This window comes from Watersipora subatra, chromosome 10, assembly GCF_963576615.1.
Source record: "Watersipora subatra chromosome 10, tzWatSuba1.1, whole genome shotgun sequence".
NCBI lineage: Eukaryota > Metazoa > Bryozoa > Gymnolaemata > Cheilostomatida > Watersiporidae > Watersipora > Watersipora subatra.
Window position 1 is genome coordinate 54,844,224 of NC_088717.1, and position 22,454 is coordinate 54,866,677.

At 36.4% G+C, this 22,454-nt stretch overlaps 1 protein-coding gene across 4 annotated transcripts in view; it reads left to right on the forward strand.

The window, feature by feature from the left end:
* LOC137405604 (AF4/FMR2 family member 4-like) overlaps positions 1-22,454 on the forward strand; it is a 64,890-nt gene that overhangs the window by 3,362 nt on the left and 39,074 nt on the right. Inside the window, exons 2-3 of one of the 4 annotated variants that reach the window (XM_068091923.1) lie at positions 7,693-7,809; positions 20,481-20,601. In XM_068091923.1, the coding sequence (XP_067948024.1) occupies positions 7,784-7,809; positions 20,481-20,601 (147 nt within the window). In that variant the 5' untranslated portion in view covers positions 7,693-7,783. Of the gene's footprint in view, positions 1-7,692; positions 7,810-11,765; positions 11,846-20,480; positions 20,602-22,454 lie in introns of those variants that run through there. The other 3 variants (XM_068091924.1, XM_068091922.1, XM_068091921.1) reach the window with 3 other exon arrangements.

The following is a 22,454-nucleotide window of genomic DNA, read 5'->3' on the forward strand; positions in this document are numbered from 1 at the left end:
CTTGTTGATACTTTACACTTTAGCTTAAAGCTTGTTGTTACAATCCCCATCATAAAGCTGGCATATTATGTAGCATATAAATAGAAGTTTGTGTTTTGAAGGAGTCTTAAAACAAAAGAATCTTGGCTTTTCTCAAAATTCCACATGTTGTATACTTCAACGAAATTAATTGCTTTTATTATTGTTTGTTTTATTTCTAGATGTAGTATCATGAATTGGAAAACGTTGCAGTTTTTAATTAGCAGTACATGTAGTTAATTATCACTTTAAAATTGCACACCAATTAAAGGTAATATCTTCAACCTGTGCCGTACATCATGAATGTCAAATTACTTTGAATAGTTTAAAAGTATCTTGACATATCAAGATTTTGTAAGTGCGTATTCAAATAAGTACACAGGATGCCTTATTTAATTGATCGTACATTTGTGTTCCTTCTGTTAGTGATTAATCGACACTGACTATATCAAAACTTTAAAGGTTGACTTGCAACAAAATTCACATTACCGTTATTTGATAGGAAAATATTCACCATGTCTTACTCTGTTGTGTTGTAGGTGTAAAATATGTGGAAAGGTGATTACAAGCTCTTAAAAGTTCAAAAACGAACAGAAAATCGCAGCCACACAAGACCGCTGTAGTTTGGATTCCCTTTCCAAAACGGTTCAAATGTGATGTAGTTGTGAGAGATTGCTTCTGTTTACACTTTCTTGCAACCTTATTCGTCGAAATTTTTTCACAAGTATACTTCGTGCAGTCAATAAAACTATGTCTATTGTTCTTACGCGTCTGCTTTATTGTCATCGTAATGCTGTCACTTTTAGCACTGATATCTTATGATTTACCGTAAAAATTCGTTTATTTTTTAGCCTTAGCTCGAAGGAGTACATATCATTGTCTGATAATCATGACGAGCCTGTTGGTCACTTGTGATAATCGAAAAGTGTTGCAGAAATTATTTGCGAAGTATTGGGTTACATGATCAGATTACGACTTGCCGATTAAACCAGGCAGAAACAAAACTGTAAAGTAGCGAACATCTATATTTGATACCGGGTCTTCGGTAAAACCCGAAGTGTTTGTCATAAACTAGTGCTACGATAAATTTATATTGAGCTTTTTATTGGCCTTTCAATTCACGTGAGAACATATGTGACAAGACGATAACCAAATTTCGTGGCTATGTATCGAAATGAAGAGATTCCAATCTACGGCGGCTTTTCGTTTTTGAGCTTTTAAGAGCTTGTAATCACATTTCCACATATTTGGCACTTAGAACACAACAGAGTAAGACATGGTGAATCTTTTGATACCAAATAACTGTAATGTGAATTTTGTTGCAAGTCAACCTTTAAGGCTTGGCTTCAATTTGTATGTCATATCAAATATTCAGTTTATAAATGTAAAGCAAACAATGTTTATTATGTGGAATTCTCTCTATATAAATATGTTTATTTTTTCTTTTTATGGTTTTCTATCTGTGACTACAATTTATGACATTTTTAACCAAAATAATGATTTCAATACCACAGTTTGCTTGTAATAGCATTTTTTCACATATTAGGAAAAAGGTTACGTCACCCTTTTTATTAGTGAGAAATATAATTAATATTTTCTGTTCAACACATTTGAGAGTGTGAACTTAAAAAAAATACTTAGCAGGATTTTATTATCCATATAAAAACATTTCAATTGATAGCAAAAAATTTTATTCTGTAATCCCCCAGGATAAAATGCTGTTTACTGCCCATTCTGATCAGTGTGCAAAATGCAAAAAGTTCTGTATGCAATTTTAAACTTATATGACCAATCTTGTTGCTTTGGCGAGAAGTTTGGAGGAATCTGTGACTGTAATACTGGACATTTCTCCTTTCATACGTATAACCATACTTACATCTAGGCTTGTACAGCTGTACCAATATTTGGCACATAATGCCGACCATTCTGGCTATTTTCTAAGCAGAGATCAACCTTACATGTATTACACCAAGTCACATAAGTAGTGATATCATTTATGAATCACTACTTTGGTGACTTGAAGACTTTTAATAGGTCTTGAAAATAATCATGCTTTTGTATATCTTTTGCTTATGGAGCTATGACCTTGGTTATGCAGGCAGTATTACATCAACGCGTTGTCTTGTTGACATTTATTTTACATTGTTTTACATAAAAATCATGGATTTTTACACCATATTGCGCCTGTCTTGTATACACCAATGAAGTTTATTTAATTTTAATGAAGGTTATATTTAATCATCATTTTTTTAATATTACCTGGTAAATTAAGTCTTATCATTTCTAGTAACTTATGAAAACGTAATAAATGCAATAGATTATGCAAGTTTCTGAGCAAACAAAAAACATTTTGGTCAATGGCGATGTAATTGCATGGCATTATCAAATACATCAGTTCAGGCATTTGAGACTTGTGTTGATGGGAAGTATTAATCTGTTAGTTAGGCCTTCGTAACACTAGTGTTACATGCTACAAAATTTTGAGCTTCGAAGTTGTGGTTTTAATCGTAGGAATGAGGAGGACATATTTTCATGATACGCAGGAGTAGTCACACAACTCCCAATTGGTCGTAGCTGATGAGTTTACATGCTACGAAGAAATTGTCGCACAACTCCGCTTGTTCTATATTAGCCTGTTGCGCTTTCAGCTACAACGGGGCGCATATTTTATATCTCTTCTGACACTATTAAAGTGCATCCAAGGTCAAGTGTCAATGTCAAAGCGTGTGGGAAATTTTTTTCTTCAAAATCAGAGTTAATATATTTTATTTCGGAGATAATCTTTTTAAAACATGTGCATTGAAAACAGACCTGCGTAGGGATGCTGTAAGGACATCATCAATGAAGACAATGAAAATCCAACTTACGAATGCAAAGATTTATGCAATAATACAAACATTGATGTTTACATCATACGCAGTACTTCGTTGTTGATATGATGTTTTTAAAAATAGCCCCCTTGAATCGCAGGTTTGAATAGCTTCAAAGAATTAAATATGTGACGTTTAAAACCATTTACATGCTGCGAAGGTGAAAAATACGACAAAAATTTGCAGCATGTAACACTAGTGTATGTTGGATCAAAAAATTATTCATCTGCTTTATGATAGGCATGAATTATGAACAGGGAAACTTGCACTTTTATTATTTGTAATCCTTTAATTGTTCTAACTGTCTTAAAATTCCCACTATTCTTGGCATCAAAATATATCTATCCGCATACATGTGTAAATCAAATGTGGTTTTTTCTGTAGAATAGTTGGTGATCAAAGATTATTGGTTTTCAGCGTCACTATTTCACTTTCTTCACCAAAACATTCACTTTTGTGTTCTAGTGTTAGTATTGGCTAATAACAGTAGAGGTGTTGCGAGTATCTCCTAACCGTTGTTCCAAAATTAGTTGAAGGATGCTGGATATCAGAATGTTCTCAACTGTAAGCACTAACAACTTTTGCATATATGGAGCTCTGTAAAAAGTAATTTTAAATCTTCCTCCTTCGGTCTTCATAAAGTCAGGTTTAAATGCTGCTCGCTACACATTTGCGCATCCCTTTGTACGATAGTTTAGATTAGTATATATATATTAAGTAAAAATATGTTTTTTTTTTCATATTTTAGTCCAATTGAAATTTGGAAATTCTGCGAACTCCATTTTTATCTTCAAGTAATTTGAGAAAAAGAATAGTTGTTTAGTTAGTAATGCATTTTTGTAGTTGCTATTGATTCCAATAGATACCAAGTAACTTGTATCAATCGACAGCACTCCATTATAGATATAAACTTTTGACTTAAGGAATTAGACTCACAGACTTATACTTACAATACAGACCTAAAGAAGTAGGCTCTGTACCAGTAATAGGATTTTTATTATCTTGATAAATGTTTTACCAAACTTGATTATAGGAAATTGTTTGATAATGCTACATCGTCAGTTGCATAAAATGGTTCCGCTAGTGGAATTGATAGTCAGCTATATCGTAATACTGACAATAGTATGTATTGTGATTGGTTCATGTTATTGCTCTTGTAGACCAGTACTAAATAATCGATAATTTTTCTATGGGCAACTCATTCTGAATTCAATCAAGTTGTCCATTATTATTTTTGAAAAATGTTTAGACCCCCACTGTCATACCTTTACAACTCTAGCTGTAATGACCATGTGGTCAATATTAGCTTCTCTGCTGAGCACTCAAAAAACAAATTTTTGAGAAAAGTTTACCTTGAGTTAGGAGCCAAAAGGTTTAAAATCATGTTGCACCATCTTTTCATCTTATATATAAATATATTTCTCAAAGTATGTCCGTATGTGGATTTTTATTTTGTACTCATTCCGGCTATAGATATAGCTATAGCGCACGTTGATTATTTTACCGATGCAGCCACGCGTTACGGCGCCCCTGTTGAAAAAAAAATTTTTTTCAACAGGCCAAATCTTTCCGCGCAGACAATTACATTGTCTCCGTGAAAAGAGTCTCCGTAGAGTACGAGTGTCTCAATATTCAAAGTTTTGAGGGATAGCTTTTGGTGGCACTGTAACATTTGTTATTCACACGCACTTCTATGCAAGAATTGTTACTATTACAAGAACTGTTACTATTAATTCTGCATATTCAAGATTTTTATTTTGTTTTGTCAGTTCGTATTAATTGTATCATTACTGTAGCAAAACCAACTTAGTTTAGCTATTACTTGATAATTGTTTCCCATTTACATCTTAACCTTTTTAGTCTTTTTTGTTATTTGTTCTGCACGAAACATTTTCCTCATGATATGAGGAAATATTAGTTTAAAAGTTGTTGGACAAAGTTTTAAAACTTTTACAGTTGTTTTTATTTTCTATTAAATTATTTCAACTAACACTTTTCTCATGATATCTAGTTTGAAAGTGAGAATGGCAAATGTTGTTATATGTTAAATACAAATCAATTTTCTGACTAAAGACTTTCTTATTACCCGGGCAACGCCGGGTAGCACAGCTAGTATCTGTATATACCTGTAACACTCTAAACAGACAAGACAATGTGAAATGCGAAGAACTGGTTTTCATGTATTAGCATCATCAACTAAATCATTTTGAACTCTTGTAAGTCCAGAACAAGCCCAGATTCAGTGCTAGAGTGGAAACTAGATTTGTTTGATTCTTTGAGGTTCGCTCTATACAAAAATGGAGTTGTTCAACTGCTTCTCAACTCTGTCAAAATAATATTGGCACAATCCTGCATGATCAGCAATGATAATCGATTTATTTTTTCGATTTTTAAAGACTGACAAACTAACTACTGAATAACTCGTTTATCTGATTCTCTATTAAGCTATAGGAGTTTGTAATATTCTGACACTTGGCCAAATTTAAGCATTCTACAGACCACAACATTCGAATAATTCTTTGCTGGGTAGGCCTATAAGTTGTGCAAATATTATAGAGTATAGACAAGTTGTCTTCTCCGTATTACCAAGGACTTGAAGTGTCACTTGAAATGCTTTGATTTACTACTAATATATCATTGTAATTTTTTTGTACAATTTCATCAGATTTTTATTTTCCTTTATGTACATAATTTAGTTGTAATTTAGCCAGTTTATTCGGGCTATAAATAGTTTCTTGCACATAGTGTAATTGCCACTATGCAGATAGAATAGCTACATCGCGCATATTTTTAGTTGCCAAAAACAATGTATGAAAGCGACCCACGTATTCCAACATAATGATAAGTAGTTTTGCGGACACAAGTCTTGAAATATTGTTACTATATATAACTCATGATTATTTATGAGAACTTTATTGCAATCATGTTGAAAACGCATACCAGTAGTATTACATTGGTGATACTCATTAGTGTTGTATTCTGATGGACAAATATGTACAAATATGTATAACTTTTTATTGGTATTGGTATCCTTCAACAAAAAGAAGTTTTTAATCACATGCCAAAAGGAAAAAATTGTGATATTGGTTGCACGTCCTGCTCATTCTCGAATCAGCTCAGATGCAGCTCATATAATGTTCAATTTTAGGGTATTAACAAAATTTGCCGCAGTTAACTTCCATCTACTATAACCGCCTGATAAAAATGTACACAAATTTGCTAAAAAGGCTTTTGTTCTTAGATTATAATGAAATCAACGTAACGCTTTGGTTAGATTTATTAGGTAGGCTGTTTTTTGTCTACAATATGGGTATGTCTGGAATGTTGACAGCAGTATTGATATATGCTTGCAACATGCTTGAAGCTTTCTTCCTAAAGCCTGGTTCCCATATACGTCGCAAAGCACCGGTGACAGCACCGCAAGCTATTGTGGTGAAATGTGAACCTACACGCCTAGTACCGCCGGTAGTTGCCGGCGGTCAACGCAAGAGTTTAGTGATGTTTAAATTTCGCGTAAAGCCGCAGGCAAAACCTTCCTGAAGTGCACTGTACAGGTGAAGGTCAACGTTATCGGCATGGCGAGCGAACATTTTATGTGATTATGCGATTATGTTTAGCAATGCGGCTTTATATTTGAACAGAAGCCGCCTGGCGTTGCAAGCGTTTTTGCTGCGCGAGTTACCACTGGAGTCTCGCAATCAATATGGAACCAGGCTTAAGAAAGTCTTTTGTGATGCAATAATTACTACAACACAGCTCAAAACTTTACAGTCTGCAATGTAAAACCAGTTTACTTGTAAAAAGAGCTCGCATAAAACAAGTTATAGAGTGATTAAAATTTATTTTATTTTAGTGTTTTACACGGTAGTGTTGGCGCCCATAATCAATAGAAACGGGCTAATCAGTGCTTGCAGACGTGTAATATCACATAGCACATTTATATATTTAACTTTTCTTTTGGTAGCTATCAGTGGATATATACAACTGAATGAACTTTGAGTGCTTTTAGCACCTTATAGGTGTGGTTTGCTCAGAATTAAAGCTTCTTTTACTTTTATTGTAAACCGTACCAACAAATGTTTTAGTGCAATAAATTTTAGTCACCATAGCTTGTTTTAACTCGTGGATTATTCCACGATACACCTTTTCGTTTGAAAGTTGTCTTCTTTAAGATTTAGGATAGTCTTTTTCAAAAATGTTTTGATTGTATACTAGAAACTGAGTGTAGGCCTACATTTCTTACACGAAAGTTGCAAAACCTATGTATTTGTTAAAGCTCACTTCTGGTAAACAGATTTTCTGTGCAAATAATTGTACGTGCTAACCCAACAAGCCTGGCTTGCCACTAATGTAATGGCGTTGCATAACAGTTATGGGATTAAATATCGTTTGCTTTGCTTAGCCATCACGCATTTGCTATGGTCCAGTGGGTATGCAAGAACCAATCCCTTACCAAGTCTTAGTAATTTAGACCTGTATTTAGTTTTCAAGTTTTTGGTTGTTCAACTAATGCGAACACAGTTTTCCATAAAACAGGATGAAAAATATCAACTGTTGAATAAATTTGGTTGGTAATTGAAAGCTATTCGCTGCTAGCGCATTCCGTACTTACACGAACACCAGGGGTGGGGGTGGGGGTGGGAGGTAGAAACAATCCGGCAGTCTGCTCACTGATGTATTTGCGACAATCTGGGGCTCCAGCTAACAATAGTAACAGTTGGACATTGCTAATCTTAATACACCTTTGAAACTGCATGCTGTTGTGTATGTATCCCTTGAGATTCATTGTTGGCATTGTTTGCAGGTGGTTGATGGAGGTTCGGTGCCATAACAGTCTTCTTGCAGAGACAACATCACGAGTCATTTGAATTTATAACAGTTGCTCTGCTTTGAGAATGCTTGCCATGGCTTCCACTACACAGTCAGTTTCTCTTCTTCTTCTTTCTAGCCTTTTGGTGATGACATCCTAATGTATGCCTCTTTTCATATTTTCAAAACAAACTTTAAGAACATAGTGCTAGTTATGTAAGTTATTCAAAGGGTGTCATTGGAATCAACATATTGCTCATTCTTTGAATCAGTTGTAGTAACTAGCTATTCAGAGCAAGCCTGTTCTGTTAGCTACTATCTTAACTACAAACATTATGTTTCAGTGATGTAGTTAATCCGCATATTTCCGTCATCAGCAAGCTGGAAGCGGCAGAAACCCACAAGTTAAGCGAGTTTTGTTATTCGCAAATTTTTATTGAAAGCTCTATTTTAGCGGAAGATGGAAATAGCACTCGCGGGTGATGTGCACTAAAATGCCTCGCAAGCTATTCCATTTTAAACATTTTTTGCACTTGAGTCATTCCTATTTCGAACGCGTGCTGCTAAGTGAGACAGGAGTGTGCTGCTATGACCTCTGGCGTACAATTTCTTACTTTTTGTAACGAAGAGCCTACGTTAATACGCAACACGCAAATGTCCATAAAACACAACATCCGCATCATGAAAACGTAGTGACAGGCTGACGTTGCAGTGGCAATAGAATACCTATTCTCTTTCAGCTTCACTAAGCCATTTCAGTGATTGATACCAGGTCATATAGGGTGTATGAGGACCATGCTTGGCTTGTTGTATATTGGCCAATGACGTTACACATTCAAGGTCGTTTTTAATTATTCTTTCCATCGATGCTAGTTGCTGTAAGAACTAATGCAAATGGTGAGCTATCATCTCCAGTCCCTTCCTAGCAAACTTAAAGTGAACTCGCATCTTCTAGAGTTGACCAATGCAGCATTATCTTGCAAGTTTTTTCAACGAATGACAACATTGGTACCTATTAATGATGCCATTGGCAGTGTTGCCTGATTTCATCATATTTTGCATTCGCAAGAAAGTCCAATACTTAATCATTGCACAAGCTAGTTGCTTATGTTCGAATGCTACTTGATGTTCTACAGTCTTCTCAGATTTAAGGTAAGGCCACACGTATCGTGTAATTTCAACTAATCTGGGAAATTCCATTCGTACGAAATTTCTGACCTGCCACACGGAGTTTTCCCACCACGGATTCGTACGAAACTCACTTTCAACTAGCCAATCATAACGCGGTGATAAATTGAAGCCGATTCCGTTTCAATCATTTGCTTCAGTACAAACATGCGCCAAAGAAAATGACCTTCAACATTCAACTAACCTTTTCAACCGACCAATCAAACAACGATTCGTAGGGATTTCTGACGTTTCGTCCAATTCAGGATTCGTTCATCGTGCGCAACCAACGATGGACGAATTCGTCCAAATGTCAATTCGTACGAATTGTTTCGTCCAAATTTCGCCGATTTCGTGAGAATTTTGTCTCGTGTGGCCTTACCTTAAATATGTTAACAAAGCTATAAGATAAAACCAAAGATTAGTATTCATTAAAGCTAGCCAAGCTAACCGATTTGTTTGTATTGATCAGCGTGAAGACCAAATCAAACAAGCGTTCTAAACTACATTTGTCATTCCATCATTACCATATCATTCCATCATTACCATATCAACCCTATTGTGTAAAAAATGAAAACTCGAAGATGAACGTTTGTTTCAAAAACTTTTATAGGCAATTAATAGGATACTGACATCGATTCTTATTGACTGTAACATTATCGCTGTATCAGTCTCAAAAACTCGTTGCATATTACTGTATGTTGTTGCTATGGTGATGATTAAAATATGGCTATATTATGATTAAACGATTGAACTCTAGGTTAATCTGACTAAATTTAAGAATGATCCCCAGCCTAAGCTTCAGAATGTAAGCCAGCTGACGCACTTCAGCGAGAATCCATTTCCTAACAACTGGTTGATATCAAGGACAAACTACAGTATGTTGATTCAGGATTAGGCAAACTACCCCTCCACCGATAGTTATTGTTTTATTTAATGGGCAGCCCAGCAGGGGCACACGGTTGCTGCACAGTTATCACGCGCTCCAATCTCCTAGTACTCTGGACTCGTAGACAACTAGTATAGAATATTAGTATGTAAGTAATGACTTACACTCGAGGTTCTACTAAATGACACCGGACTACGTTGAGTATTTGCTATCAGCGTACAGGGAGTGTGCCTAAGCCCTTACAGCTGTAAATGCATTGCTAGTATTTGGTTGAGTGACATCATGTCATTAATAGGGTGCTGACCATATTGTGGTTTGATAGGGAAATAGCTTTACATGGGATGGATCACTTTTGTTTCAGCAGTGTACGTACATGATCCCATGTCTCATCACCAAAGGATTTGCAATGATAACAACAATAATACTATCTTTTTCAACTTGAAAAAAATTTTCTCTTTCTACTGCAGCTGAATTTGAATGTATTTTTTGTTCTTTATATTCAATAGAACATTTGAGAAGTACCAAGTTCACATTTTTGCTATGGTCTAAGAAGTATATTGTAAACAGTTTTTATAAAAGCAATTGAAACATTAGCACGTTGTTATACATAGTTAGGTCTCTAAAAATCGAAAATTTTAAAAAGATCGGGAAGATAAAAATAGTTGCGATTCATGGTAATACAACATGGTCCAAAAGATAGCTGTACCGGTGTAGCTGGTACCACAGACCCCATTGTCTGGCAAGGCTAAAAGGAAGCACCTACAATTAAGCTTGCAATACGAGTCTATCGTTTCACATTGATTTCATTGATTCTTTCTACATGCAGACATCGAACGTTAGTATGTACTCTGTTTAGGGACTTGAAGCAGGGGAAAATTTTTCCCCGCCGTTGGTCTTTCTGAATGCCTAAGTTTTTTGTCTGGGATGCTACTCCATTTAAATTGACCCAGCCAAACCGCAGTCAGTTTTGTTGAGTCTGCTAGGTTAGCGTGAGAATAATGAGAGGTGAATGAGTGCTGAAGCAAGCTATTAGAATCTGCTCATTTTACAGTGATTGTCAGAGGGCCCAGGTTTACTTGCTGTATTAGCGGGTTGACATTACATAATAACAGAATCATTTTAGCTTGAGGCTGTGCTAGCTACCATGTACAGCATATCGAAAATAGGTTTTAGCTGCTTCATGAGGATGTCAGCATGTTGTTCAAATGTAGTCCGAGTCAGTCTTCTGTTTATACATTTGGTTTTTTTGTCATATTCCGATGTCATCTTGTTTCTTCATTGTTTCTGTATTAACTAATATGATATAACAAATGATTAATGATAACAAACGAGTTTTTTTGAATAACTTTTTAACTGTTCTTTCTTTTTCATTTTTATTAGGCTTTTACATTCTGGACGTTTGGTCATAAACAGGACCTCTTTGGAAAGTGTTGAAGACTTTTGTATGTAGCGAGTATAATACACTCCTAAGAGTTCCTAATAAAACTGTGGAAATGCTCCATCCATCTGTGAGAGCTTTCTCTCTCTCTTTAAAGCTGGTTGGCACTGCCATTGTGTATCTGATTGTGGAATTAATTTGAGCAGCTTTTCTGATGACATTTGTTCTTATTGGGTTTTACAAAGCATGGAATGCCTATTGTTTCCTCTCCACGAATTGCAAGTACATAGGTTTATCCATACAAAACTCCCCATAATCAATAGTTGTCAACTCTGGTGCAATGCGGGTGCACTAGTCTGTTCCTTTATTGGCTATCACGCATAATAGCTTCCTAAGCCTATGGACATAGCTGAACTTTGATTGGTTCAATGGAGAGCTAGCATTCACCCGCTAGTAATCTGTATTGTTGTGTGTGAAGGAAAGCAGTTAATTACAAGTATCAACTAGAAAGGATATTGCAATATCCAGCCGCGATTACACGCAGCACCTTCAAACTTGAATTTTGATTTGTCAACTAACTCGATATTACGGCTGACACAGGACTTATTATATTCGCAAGTTATTCGTTGATCGAAAAAGCTTGTGAACAGATCAGGATATATTTCTGCAGATGACATCAGCTATTTATAGACACCCTATTGGGTACACGCAAGGGTAAATTTCAATTTTAGCTATGACTGAGCAGTTTAGTCGGTAGAGCTTAAGTTGAGCCTGCAATGCGTGCTTAGGTGTTGTAGAATATGTTCGTTTTTTGAAAATGCAAAAGTTGTTGGCGGTTTCTATTCTTTCTGGATGTTCTCCAATGTGTAGTCGTAAGTTTGTCCATTGTATGTGGAAGTTGTGGAGGTATGCCGCACCCGCATACATCAGGGCAGGCAACAAAGTTCTATAACGCACAACTTGGTGAAGTCTTAACTAGATTTCAGATCTGCATAGCCTCCAGGATGTATCATATTTGCTTGTCTGTAAGAGGTCTCCCATTCTGTGACTTGTATTTCAACTACCTGTTGTCGTTCCCAGTCCAGTAACAAAACGTTACCGGTTGAAGCTTCAGTTTGTCTGGCTAAACCGGTTCGGGGCCAAAATAAGTATACTCGGAAAGTCCCAACCGAGTTTATTTCCTTCTTTGTGTAGCAACTGATCAATGGATGTTGGTTTTTTGTGCCCAAGCAGTTAAAAATGCAGTTATTAACCTTCATGAATGTAAGTGGCCTCTTTATTCAATTAAGTTGAAGTTTATTAGATAAGGCAGTGTTTATTTGCTGACGTTTTTCCTCACGCCATTGTTGTTTTTACTACTAGCGAAGAGAGTATTGTTTGCGTAAGCTTTTTGCCTATTACTCCAACTAGCAAGGTGTCAGGTTCTTTACTATCTCGCCCGCTATCGTTTGATACAATTATTTCCATTCAGCCAGTCAGCAAAAGCTATCAAGGCAGTTGAGGAATGTCATCTATTCCCAGATTTACAAACTCACCGCTGTCAGCTTACCAGGCAACTGTAGAGTATTCTACAGTATCTAATTTAGCATCTAGGCTCTGTTCAATTATCACCATCGGTTAAAAGAACGCCTCCTAATATGCATATTAGTAGCAACAAGTTATTACTTATAGCTGTTTGATCAGCTCATTCCGCACACCCCATTTCCACATAGATACGAGTCGTTACAGCTGAGTTCTTTAGCTTGTGTTCCTGACTGATCCATGCATGTTAATTATGGTTTGCATATATAATACTACTATCGCTAGTAGGATACTGGATGGTAGTTTTAGAACAGTCACAAAATGGTGGTCAGGCAATGCATTGTCAGGCATTGCATTACAAAACATTTTGGCTGTCGTTGTTCTGAGACTTGAAAAATTGTTTTCTACATTGGTTCATTAACATATGCATAAATAAACCTTTAGCGTGTTGCAGGATGATTTTTAGTAGTGTGGTGATGTACAGAAAATCATTTGAACCAATGACATTTAGTATCGGTTATAATAGCGGAAGGTTGGCACTATCGCATTGAGTAGTTGCATGATGGGTAAATAAACATTTGCTATTACATCTTTAGGTAGCCCAAGGGACTATTGTCTTGTTGAAATAGTGACTCTAGTTGAATGTAGGTCTTGTAACTAACTAGTCCATTGCAACACTAATTATTTATAGCAAATCAGATTGTTAAGAAAGGAGCAACTAACTAGAAATAGTTTTATAGAGACGTATTATGAATTTTTTTAGAACAGGAATTGAGAATCACAAATATAACACTTGTAATTGCATTGGTCTTTTAATAGAACAGCCTAGGGCTTGTCCAAGATTTCATTGACAAGTGTGCCCCCATATCTGTCAAATGACTTGAGATCAATGTCCTAGCCCATTTCTGAGTTATTCTGATTGACTGGCTTAATAAATTTCTTTCAAATACATTGCTCTTTGAATAAAAAAAATTAGTAAGACAGCTCGTATCAGCTCTCACAATAAGAAGAGATAAGATTTCCATGTTTGATTTAGAGAACATCTGGAATTTATTATATCATGGACAGGTGTCCAGCGGATCTCCTTGTTTTTTTGTTGTTACGTTACATTGATAAAATAATGTGATTTCATTAATTATTCAAGGTAGTTTTTCAACAAAGTTAGTTGTAATATATTGCAAATAAACTAGCTCGTTGAAAAGAAATTCTTAGTTGTATGTTGATAGCAAATATGACTACTGATCTTCCTTAGTACTAGAAAGATTAATAAAATGGCTAATTTTTATGCGGAATTGAAAATGACTTTGTCAACACGGAACTGAAATCATCAATAGATGATAATAACATTCCAACATGAAATCGCAGCTTGTTAGAAAGTTTTTTTTATACAAAACTGTTTACCAATTTTTTTAAAACGTAAATGTGACATACCGAAGAATTGGGACCAGTTGGCTCTGACGTAAACTGGTACTTTGGTGGTGTAGTTTGTCTGCTCATTACGCTATGTTTTCTACAAGCGCCCAACACTTCGGTCTTCAAATTTTGTGTTTTGTTGATTTGGTATTCATAAAAAACTAAAATTACTGTCATTCTGTTCATGCTTTGCCAAGAACTTTTGTTGATGTTTTAAACGAACCTCATGTCCTGTAATTGAAATAGCAAAATTATTTATATCATTTTTGCAACAGCGCCTACAAATGGCAGAACTTGTTCATTGCTTTAATAGCATCCAATCAATTAACTTACAATTGTTTTGATGTGTAAATACAAGATCAATTTCGAGTAGATGCAACTACAAACTTGATAGAAAAAGTGATGCATCCATTAGGGTAACTGTTATTATAAATTTTCCCACACAGTATAACTGCATAACCTCACACAATATCAATGAATGTCTAGGGGTAGGAAAGTTTATTGGCACACGGAAGGGTGTAGGCTTTGAATTTCCTCATGTCCATCAGTCCAAGCTTTAGCAGCAACTCGCTACCCTAAGGTTTGTTAGTCACATTATTGTCTACATTTCAGTGACTGAATATTTAAAATAACTTGTTTGAGTAAGATATCTTTTGTCTGATTTGGTATTGACGAAAGTTTGTTTTTAATGTAGCTTTTATGTAAGGAGAACACCAATTGGCAGCTTTTGGTATTTTAACCTGTTATGACCAAAGGCTAAAGTAGTGTTCTGATCCTGATTCCATTTCTCAGGCTTTTGTACGGTATTACTCTGTCATTTAAGGTGACATCATTTGATGTTGCTAAAGTGTAGCCGACCAGAAGTAATTTCACATGTCTGTCACTCACCCTTCCCTTTTTAACCAACCAGTGAGTTTCAGTATTTTCAGCACCCATCTTCAAGCAGTTAGTTGTGCCGTGCTTTTCAATCACTGTTTGTTCAGGAGTGTCACTTGCAGCCATTCATCATTGTGAAGATTTCAAACAAACACTAAGCTAATAAGTTAACTGACACCTTGGCTGTACCTCGGTGAAGTCTTATCAGCCTTCCATTTGCGTGTAAGCTGAGTACGGCGAGAAAACAGGAGAGCAGCTGATGCCCGAGCAATGCGTGCTCAACACAACTACTACTAGCATAGAGCGGTGACTACGCAGTATCAGGATGTTTCCATATTTATATTCGTAAACAAACTACTAGCGGAATGCTTAGCATTGCTCCAAAAGTGCAAAAGTTTAGTTGCTTCAGTACATGGCCACCGATGTGCATTTCCTCTCATTGGTCTAGCATGGTGACCATAAACGTATCGATGAATGAGTCCACTGGGTACCATCTAGCCAGGCCAGCTTTTGTCTGTGGTATTTACACCGAGTGCTAGACAGAGCAGAGGCAGTCAGGTTGACAATTAGCATATTATAAGGAGACCTGGCAACATATTTCAGACTAGAGGATTTACTTATGGCAATTGCAAGCGACTAAAGTCAGTCGTGACAGTGTGTACAGCTTGTGATGTGATGATTCACGGCTCCACTGTTAATAGCCTGTCTTCCGGAAATCGGCTACATAATTGATTGGCATGAAGGGCATTAATACTTGAGTCTCCTGTATCCCTAGTCAAGTATAGGTTTGTAGTAGTCTACTGTAGGCATTAAACGGCATCAAAATACCTGAGTCGCTACCTATGCTCTGCTCAAGCCCTGATCACTATCCCTCAAGTAGACCATACTGTACCATGACCACATTGTCCCTGAATAGTAGATACTTTATAAGTTACAATTGTGCATCTTTGATTTAGTGTTTAACAAAATTGTAAAGTTGAATTACTTGGCTTTTCTTGTTGGCCCAATCCTATGTTCAAGCACTCACGACAGTGCATTTTTACAGCTACTTGTATAAAGAAAAAATAATCAGATTTTATCTCGCTCAGAGCTAAAATCGGCACTTCCAAATTCATGATTTCATCATGTTTACATGACAGTGAGTAAGGTTTGATTACTTCAAAATATTGCAGTAACAGGCTCTATAAGACAATGAGGAACGTTTATGTATGTACCTAGTATACCCTAGGACACTTAAGTATTCGCGGCATCTAACTTTCGCGTTTTCGCGGAGTCATCATCACGCGAAAAATTCATGCGCGAAACTAAACTATCATAACGAACTAGCGAAAATTCGAAATTAAATAGCTATGTTCTACACAGGCCTGTATTCACTGGTTGCAAGTTGGGGGGCTAATGTTAGACGACTAGTTATGAACATCTGGGGTGTGGAGAAGGAGGGGGGGTGCTGTAAACTCCCAACAGGTTTCTCTTATGTAAGGCCTCAGCCGGGCCTCTCACGTGAAGTTTTAAAAAATTTTATTGGCAAGTATCAACATTTTTCTATTTTTTGAGATTTGCTTTGTTTTAGCTGATGTGACTGACAAAACGTTTTAAAAATAAAACAGGCAAAACTTGTATGCAGTTAAAAAGCTCAGAAAGAAGACATCTTTTTCTTTTAAGCGTTTTAACAAAGATCATTTTTGCCGATTTTATTTCAAGTTCATTAAGTAGGATATGGGCAAGCAGATGTTTGCTAAAACTTGATATTTTGCAAACCTTTATAAAAGTCGTTAACAAGAATATTTTGCCGCTGATGAAGATAATAATGACGCCTAAGAACTACTAAAAGTTGATGTTTGTATCTATGGCTTCGAATAAAGTGATATTCTACAGCGATAAAAACCTTTCTATAGCCGTTGGACTATGAAATTCCTAAAAAGTTGGGGCGTCTTAGCCGGCCAGCTGTCCAAGGGAATACGGCCCTGTAGTTCATTGATATCCACAACAAAATCGTGATATTAGAAATGCAGATAATTTTGTGTGTGATTGAGCTCATTGGAAAATTTCTAGTAAATTCGTTAGTACACCGAATGAGCAGCATGGCAAAGCAAATTAAGATAACAAGTTTTTTTGGAAAAGCCAAGACAAACGAAGAAGATGATGATATCAGTTTAGTCACCGAATTTGTAACTGATGAGGATGAAAGTCTGGTAGGTGAAGTCATACAATTAAATAATACTTATTGTAGTGATGAATTTTACTGCCAACCAAAAACGATAACAACCCTCACCAGGTCCAACCATGTTATACAGTTCTGGTTGTGATGTTGGTTGTTATCTATTTTCTTTTTTATGAGACATGTATACTACTGTATTTGATTTTTTTTAAATTTGAAATATTGTGAACTCAAAACGTGCCATGGCCATCGCTTGCTATAAATACTTGAAATCTAATATTGGTACCATATCGGTCACGACGGAAAGGACCGAGACGTCATTAATAGTCCAAGAAACAAATGGCAGCAAGCGATCACGTTGAATTATCGATTTCTGCCATACATTTATACCTGCGGGTTACAAATACGAACTAGTCGCAAATATAAAAACTTTTTTTACTAGAGGACCGGACCTGAGGAATCTAATTTGTTTGTTCCACTGTATTTATTTTCACATCACTATATTTTCGCACTCATCAGAGCTGCGAAAATAAGTTGCAGCGAAATTTTACTCTGTGTGCTACTCACGAAACTAAATACTAGCGAAATATAAGTGTCCTAGGGTACTGCAATTATTGTGTTCCTGTGCAGTAGACCCGTATATACGTATATTGCAGTAGTACGCGTCGTAATACATTTGTGCAGCAGGAGCGCAGTTACAATAGCTGTAAATGTCTAATGCGCATAAGAAAATTGTAATGCCTGATAACCCTTATATATGCAACAGTATGCTTTGTAAGTCTGTAACACGTTTAGAGACATCTGCGTACATACCTAGTAGATGGCAACTTGCGTACTTGTGCAGTAGACCTGTTGGTGCAACTTTAGACTCTTTTTTTGATACCTAAGCACTGCGATTGTTATCGGTATCAGTGCTTTGATATTTTTCTAATATTAGGTAATCATGGGCAAGCTTTTATTTAGACACCAGATCCATGAACACTCGTGTCATGGCTGGTGTCCTTCCAGGGACTGATAAACGCTAGGCAGTCACCGACCCGAAAACTTCTACAAACAGCCAAATTTGTTGTTCGAAGTTTTTAGTGCTAAGGCTTTAGTGGGAAGGCGGAATTATTGTTAGTCACACAGGCTTATTTTAAACTGAATGAATGGCGTTCAAATTATTGACAATGTCATACTACTAACATTAATGAGATCTTTCCTTGAATGGTTGTTGCGATTGAAATGGTTGTTTGATGTATATTTGGAATAAAAGGTCATGTGCCACAGTGCAAACCTAATCATCTAACTGCAACTATGTTTTTCTCAAATACATCGATAATACTCAATGTAAAGTTCGCTGTCAAATTTGGTCAGGGAATCACCACAATGCGGTGTTATTAGTTTTTGATATTTATTGCATTCCGAAGAAAAAACAACAGGCGACCCAATAAAATAAATTTGTGGAATGGGCTGTAAACTTTGTTCCCCAAAGACTTGTAAAAGGTAACAGCATTTGTATACACTGGTGCCGTAAGCTGGTCACGTGGCAGCACAATTATAAGCCGTGTTGGGTTAAAGTGTTAAAAGCATTCTGGTAAATTAATTTGTCAGTTTTATAGATGGTTTTTCAAGTGTGTAACTTTGTCACTGTCACACCTTCCAGCATATATTAGAGCCTTTTATTTATGTTGGCATGTACGTCACATGGCCTATGTTGCCTTGCGCAATATTTTGCTGGAGAGTAATTAAACATCAACCAATGTTTAAAATGGATGGCTAGCTGGGTCCTGCCAAAGTTGTAGGAAGAAGTTTACCGGTGCACTACAGTTTTATGGAATTGATAACCAATTATGGGAACATTAGATAAAGGGAATTACTGTACTGTTGACTCTAAAATTTGTGTCAAATCGGCTGATATGTGTGAAAGCTTCATTATTTTAGGTTTTTACTGAAGCTTGTGAAACTGTATTTCAAATATTCGTCGTCGTATTCACACCTGCTACTCAAGTCCTAGTTTAAATTTTGCTTTGCTAAAATTAAAAAGAAAATGGAAAGGATATTAGTTCGGAGTTGCCTGTGCAATTTCTATGCGGTAGCTTACTTTCAACTTTGGTACAAACAGCACAGATTCCAACAGCTAGTTAGTTAACGGTCACTTGACTGGGTCACTTGACTGGGTCACTTGACTGGGTCACTTGGCTGGGTCACTTGACTGGGTCACTTGACTGGGTCACTTGACTGGGTCACTTGACTGGGTCACTTGACTGGGTCACTTGACTGGGTCACTTGACTGGGTCACTAGACTGGGTCACTTGACTGGGTCACTTGACTGGGTCACTTGACTGGCCACAGATACCATCCTTGACATTTAACTCTTGTGTTGTTGTTATTATTTTATTAATCTCGGGATTAAGATGCCACAGCTTTCCAGAATCAGCACTTCACAACTATCCAAAATAGTTCCAAAAAAAATTTAAACTTACCAAGTATGAATATAGAAGTTTTCGGTAAATTTTGCAACTTGGACAATAGTTCACAGGAACTGTAAAAAGATGCATGACTTCGCTTTGCTGATTCATTTGCATACTCGGGAATTATGAATTTATTGTAAAAGAAGGGTAAAGTTAATGGCCTTAAACTTCTGAATCACAGGCAAGGTTGCACTAGACTAATTAATTATTTTTCATGTTTATAGCTATTGCAGTGAACATCACAACTTCACTGGTATGATAGCTTGCTTTGAAGTCAAATACTTAGTGATAATTGCTGCTGTTTGACAAAAGCTAACCAGTTCATTTTGGAAGATGCTCTTTTTTCTTTTTTTGAAGATGTAGTTTGTACCATTTAACGAATTCAGGACTCTCTATAACATGATTGAAATTTTAGTCAGAAACGATCCAAAATTAATAACTAATCTCAAACAAGCAAAAGTTAGTAAAGAAAAATGATGAAAGAAATAGTTTTTTATGTCAGGACATGATGTAATCGGCTTCAAGGTTATGTAATGTACTAACAATAAAGGTATATGTGATCGAGGAGACAATCATCGTAAAAAAAAATTACAACACAGAATGTAATAAACTATAAGATATACTGAAAGATCTTTTGTTGTTTAACACCCTTACATTACGTTTACCCTTTGGTATTCATGATTCAGATGATTCCAAGTCTGATGTTTTATCACTTTATTTTGTTAATTCTTTGAATTTCCCTATAACACGAGAAAAATTTGTCAGTAGTGCATATTCCAATAGCTAAGATTTCAAAAAGGCTTGAGAAATCTAGCTCATCGTGCTTATTAAAATTACTAAATTTGAAAAAGAACACGCTAGAAATGGAGATATATTCTTATGTGGAGACAAGACTCATCTGACATTCTTCTGTGTTTTCTACTTGAAGCAGTGACAGACAGGAGGCAAGAGAAAGGCGGAATAAAGCACATGCAACTGTCAATCTGGCAGGAGTTGCCTCCGAGCCATCTAATGTTGATGGGAGTCTGTTTCCAGTTCCGGCAGTGCGGGTAAGAATACCTTTTCATAATCTTCCGTCTTTCCTAGGTTTTCGTTCGTCTTTCAATTTAGAACTCTCGTGGGAGCTGAGGCCCTCAAATGACTGTATTACCATTTTACCAACTGGCTTGAGTCACTATTTGAAAATTCATCGGAAATACTATATTTCCGTTACGATCGCTTATTCTTCCTCATATGCATTATATTGAAAAATAGATAGTTATTAGTTGTAAATCAGTATATTGTGAGTTGTGACAGTACATTAAATCGCTGATTCGCAGTTGGCAAACAAATTATTTCCACCAATTGGATTCATCACAACATACGGACTCATGTTATACTCGGCTTCTACTGAAAGGGATAACACTTGTATAATGCCAGTGTGAGCATGCATTGCAGGGACTGTAAAGTTACATAAATCGCAGCAAAAGCTTTCACTCTGTTTCTTATAATGACCGGTGAAAGTCTTAAAGACTCATCAAATGCTAGGAGAACGTTAGTTGCGGAGAACGTTAGTTGCTGAGAACGTTAGTTGCGGAGAACGTTAGTTGCGGAGAACGTTAGTTGCGGAGAACGTTAGTTGCGGAGAACGTTAGTTGCGGAGAACGTTAGTTGCGGAGAACGTTAGTTGCGGAGAACGTTAGTTGCGGAGAACGTTAGTTGCGGAAAACGTTAGTTGCGGAGAACGTTAGTTGCGGAGAACGTTAGTTGCGGAGAACGTTAGTTGCGGAGAACGTTGGATGGGGAGAACGTTGGGTGCCGAGAATGCTGTCTTCTGGTTTCTCGATAAGCAAGTATCTCAATATTTCACAGAAATGTCAAGGCTATGAGACACCTGCAATAAATATGAGCTGTAGCTTTATATTTTTCATAGTTATGAAAGGTTGTTTTTATGGAAATGTTGCAACCCGGGAAACAGTTATGCAAGCTTCACTATTTTGAGTATATGAACATTTCAGACATTTTAACTTTTATACTGAATTATAATGAAATTGCTTAGGTTGCGGTTGTACGCAGTCCGAAGCACATAGGCGACACGCAAGAAAAATATTATGGTAATTCGCCATAGTGAATACGATGCAACTGACTTGATTGCGCTAAAGATGGCAACTTTTTCTACTACAGAACTTTTGCTGCTAAATAGAAAATTGTTATTATTAAAAAAGAAACGATTTGTAGCCATGGTGTCCGGACGATAAAAAACCAACAATAGCGCGATCTAAGCAGTAGCATCGTATGTACTATGTTGAATTGCACTCGTACTTTTATTGTGTGTCGTCATACCTTGGACTACACTAATTGCAAAAGCTGCTAGAATCGTGCTCTCTAATAACTCGTTTAGCCAATTTAAAGCGGTTCGTCGGTATGCATGCTCAGATAATTCTGTGATATTCAGCCGAATAATTCTGTGAATTTCGTGAATTCGGTGAGATTGAACGAATAATTCGTTACATGCGGCTGTCCCTTTAAGGCGTGGTCACACGAGCACCGAACCGACGTAGGATCGGTTCAGTTCGGAGGCTGGTTCGGTTCGTGGCACATGTCACACGGCCACCGAAGTAACTTCGCTTCTTAGATACCATACGTATAGAGACAGGACACGGTTTCATTAGTAGTTTTTATGTATTTGAGTTAAATATTTCTATTGTAAACAAAAAACTTTGAGGAACTATTATAAATCATAATTACACAGCAGATTTATCAGAAGATCGTTCAGCTGCTCAAAATAAATCACTCGATACAAAGATTTTGCTAACCCTTCCCATCAACATAATTATATTTTTTTAATAACATATGAATGTTTTTCTATGCTGAGTACATAACAAACAAAAACAGTCTTTATCATAGTACTGTGGTTTTACAT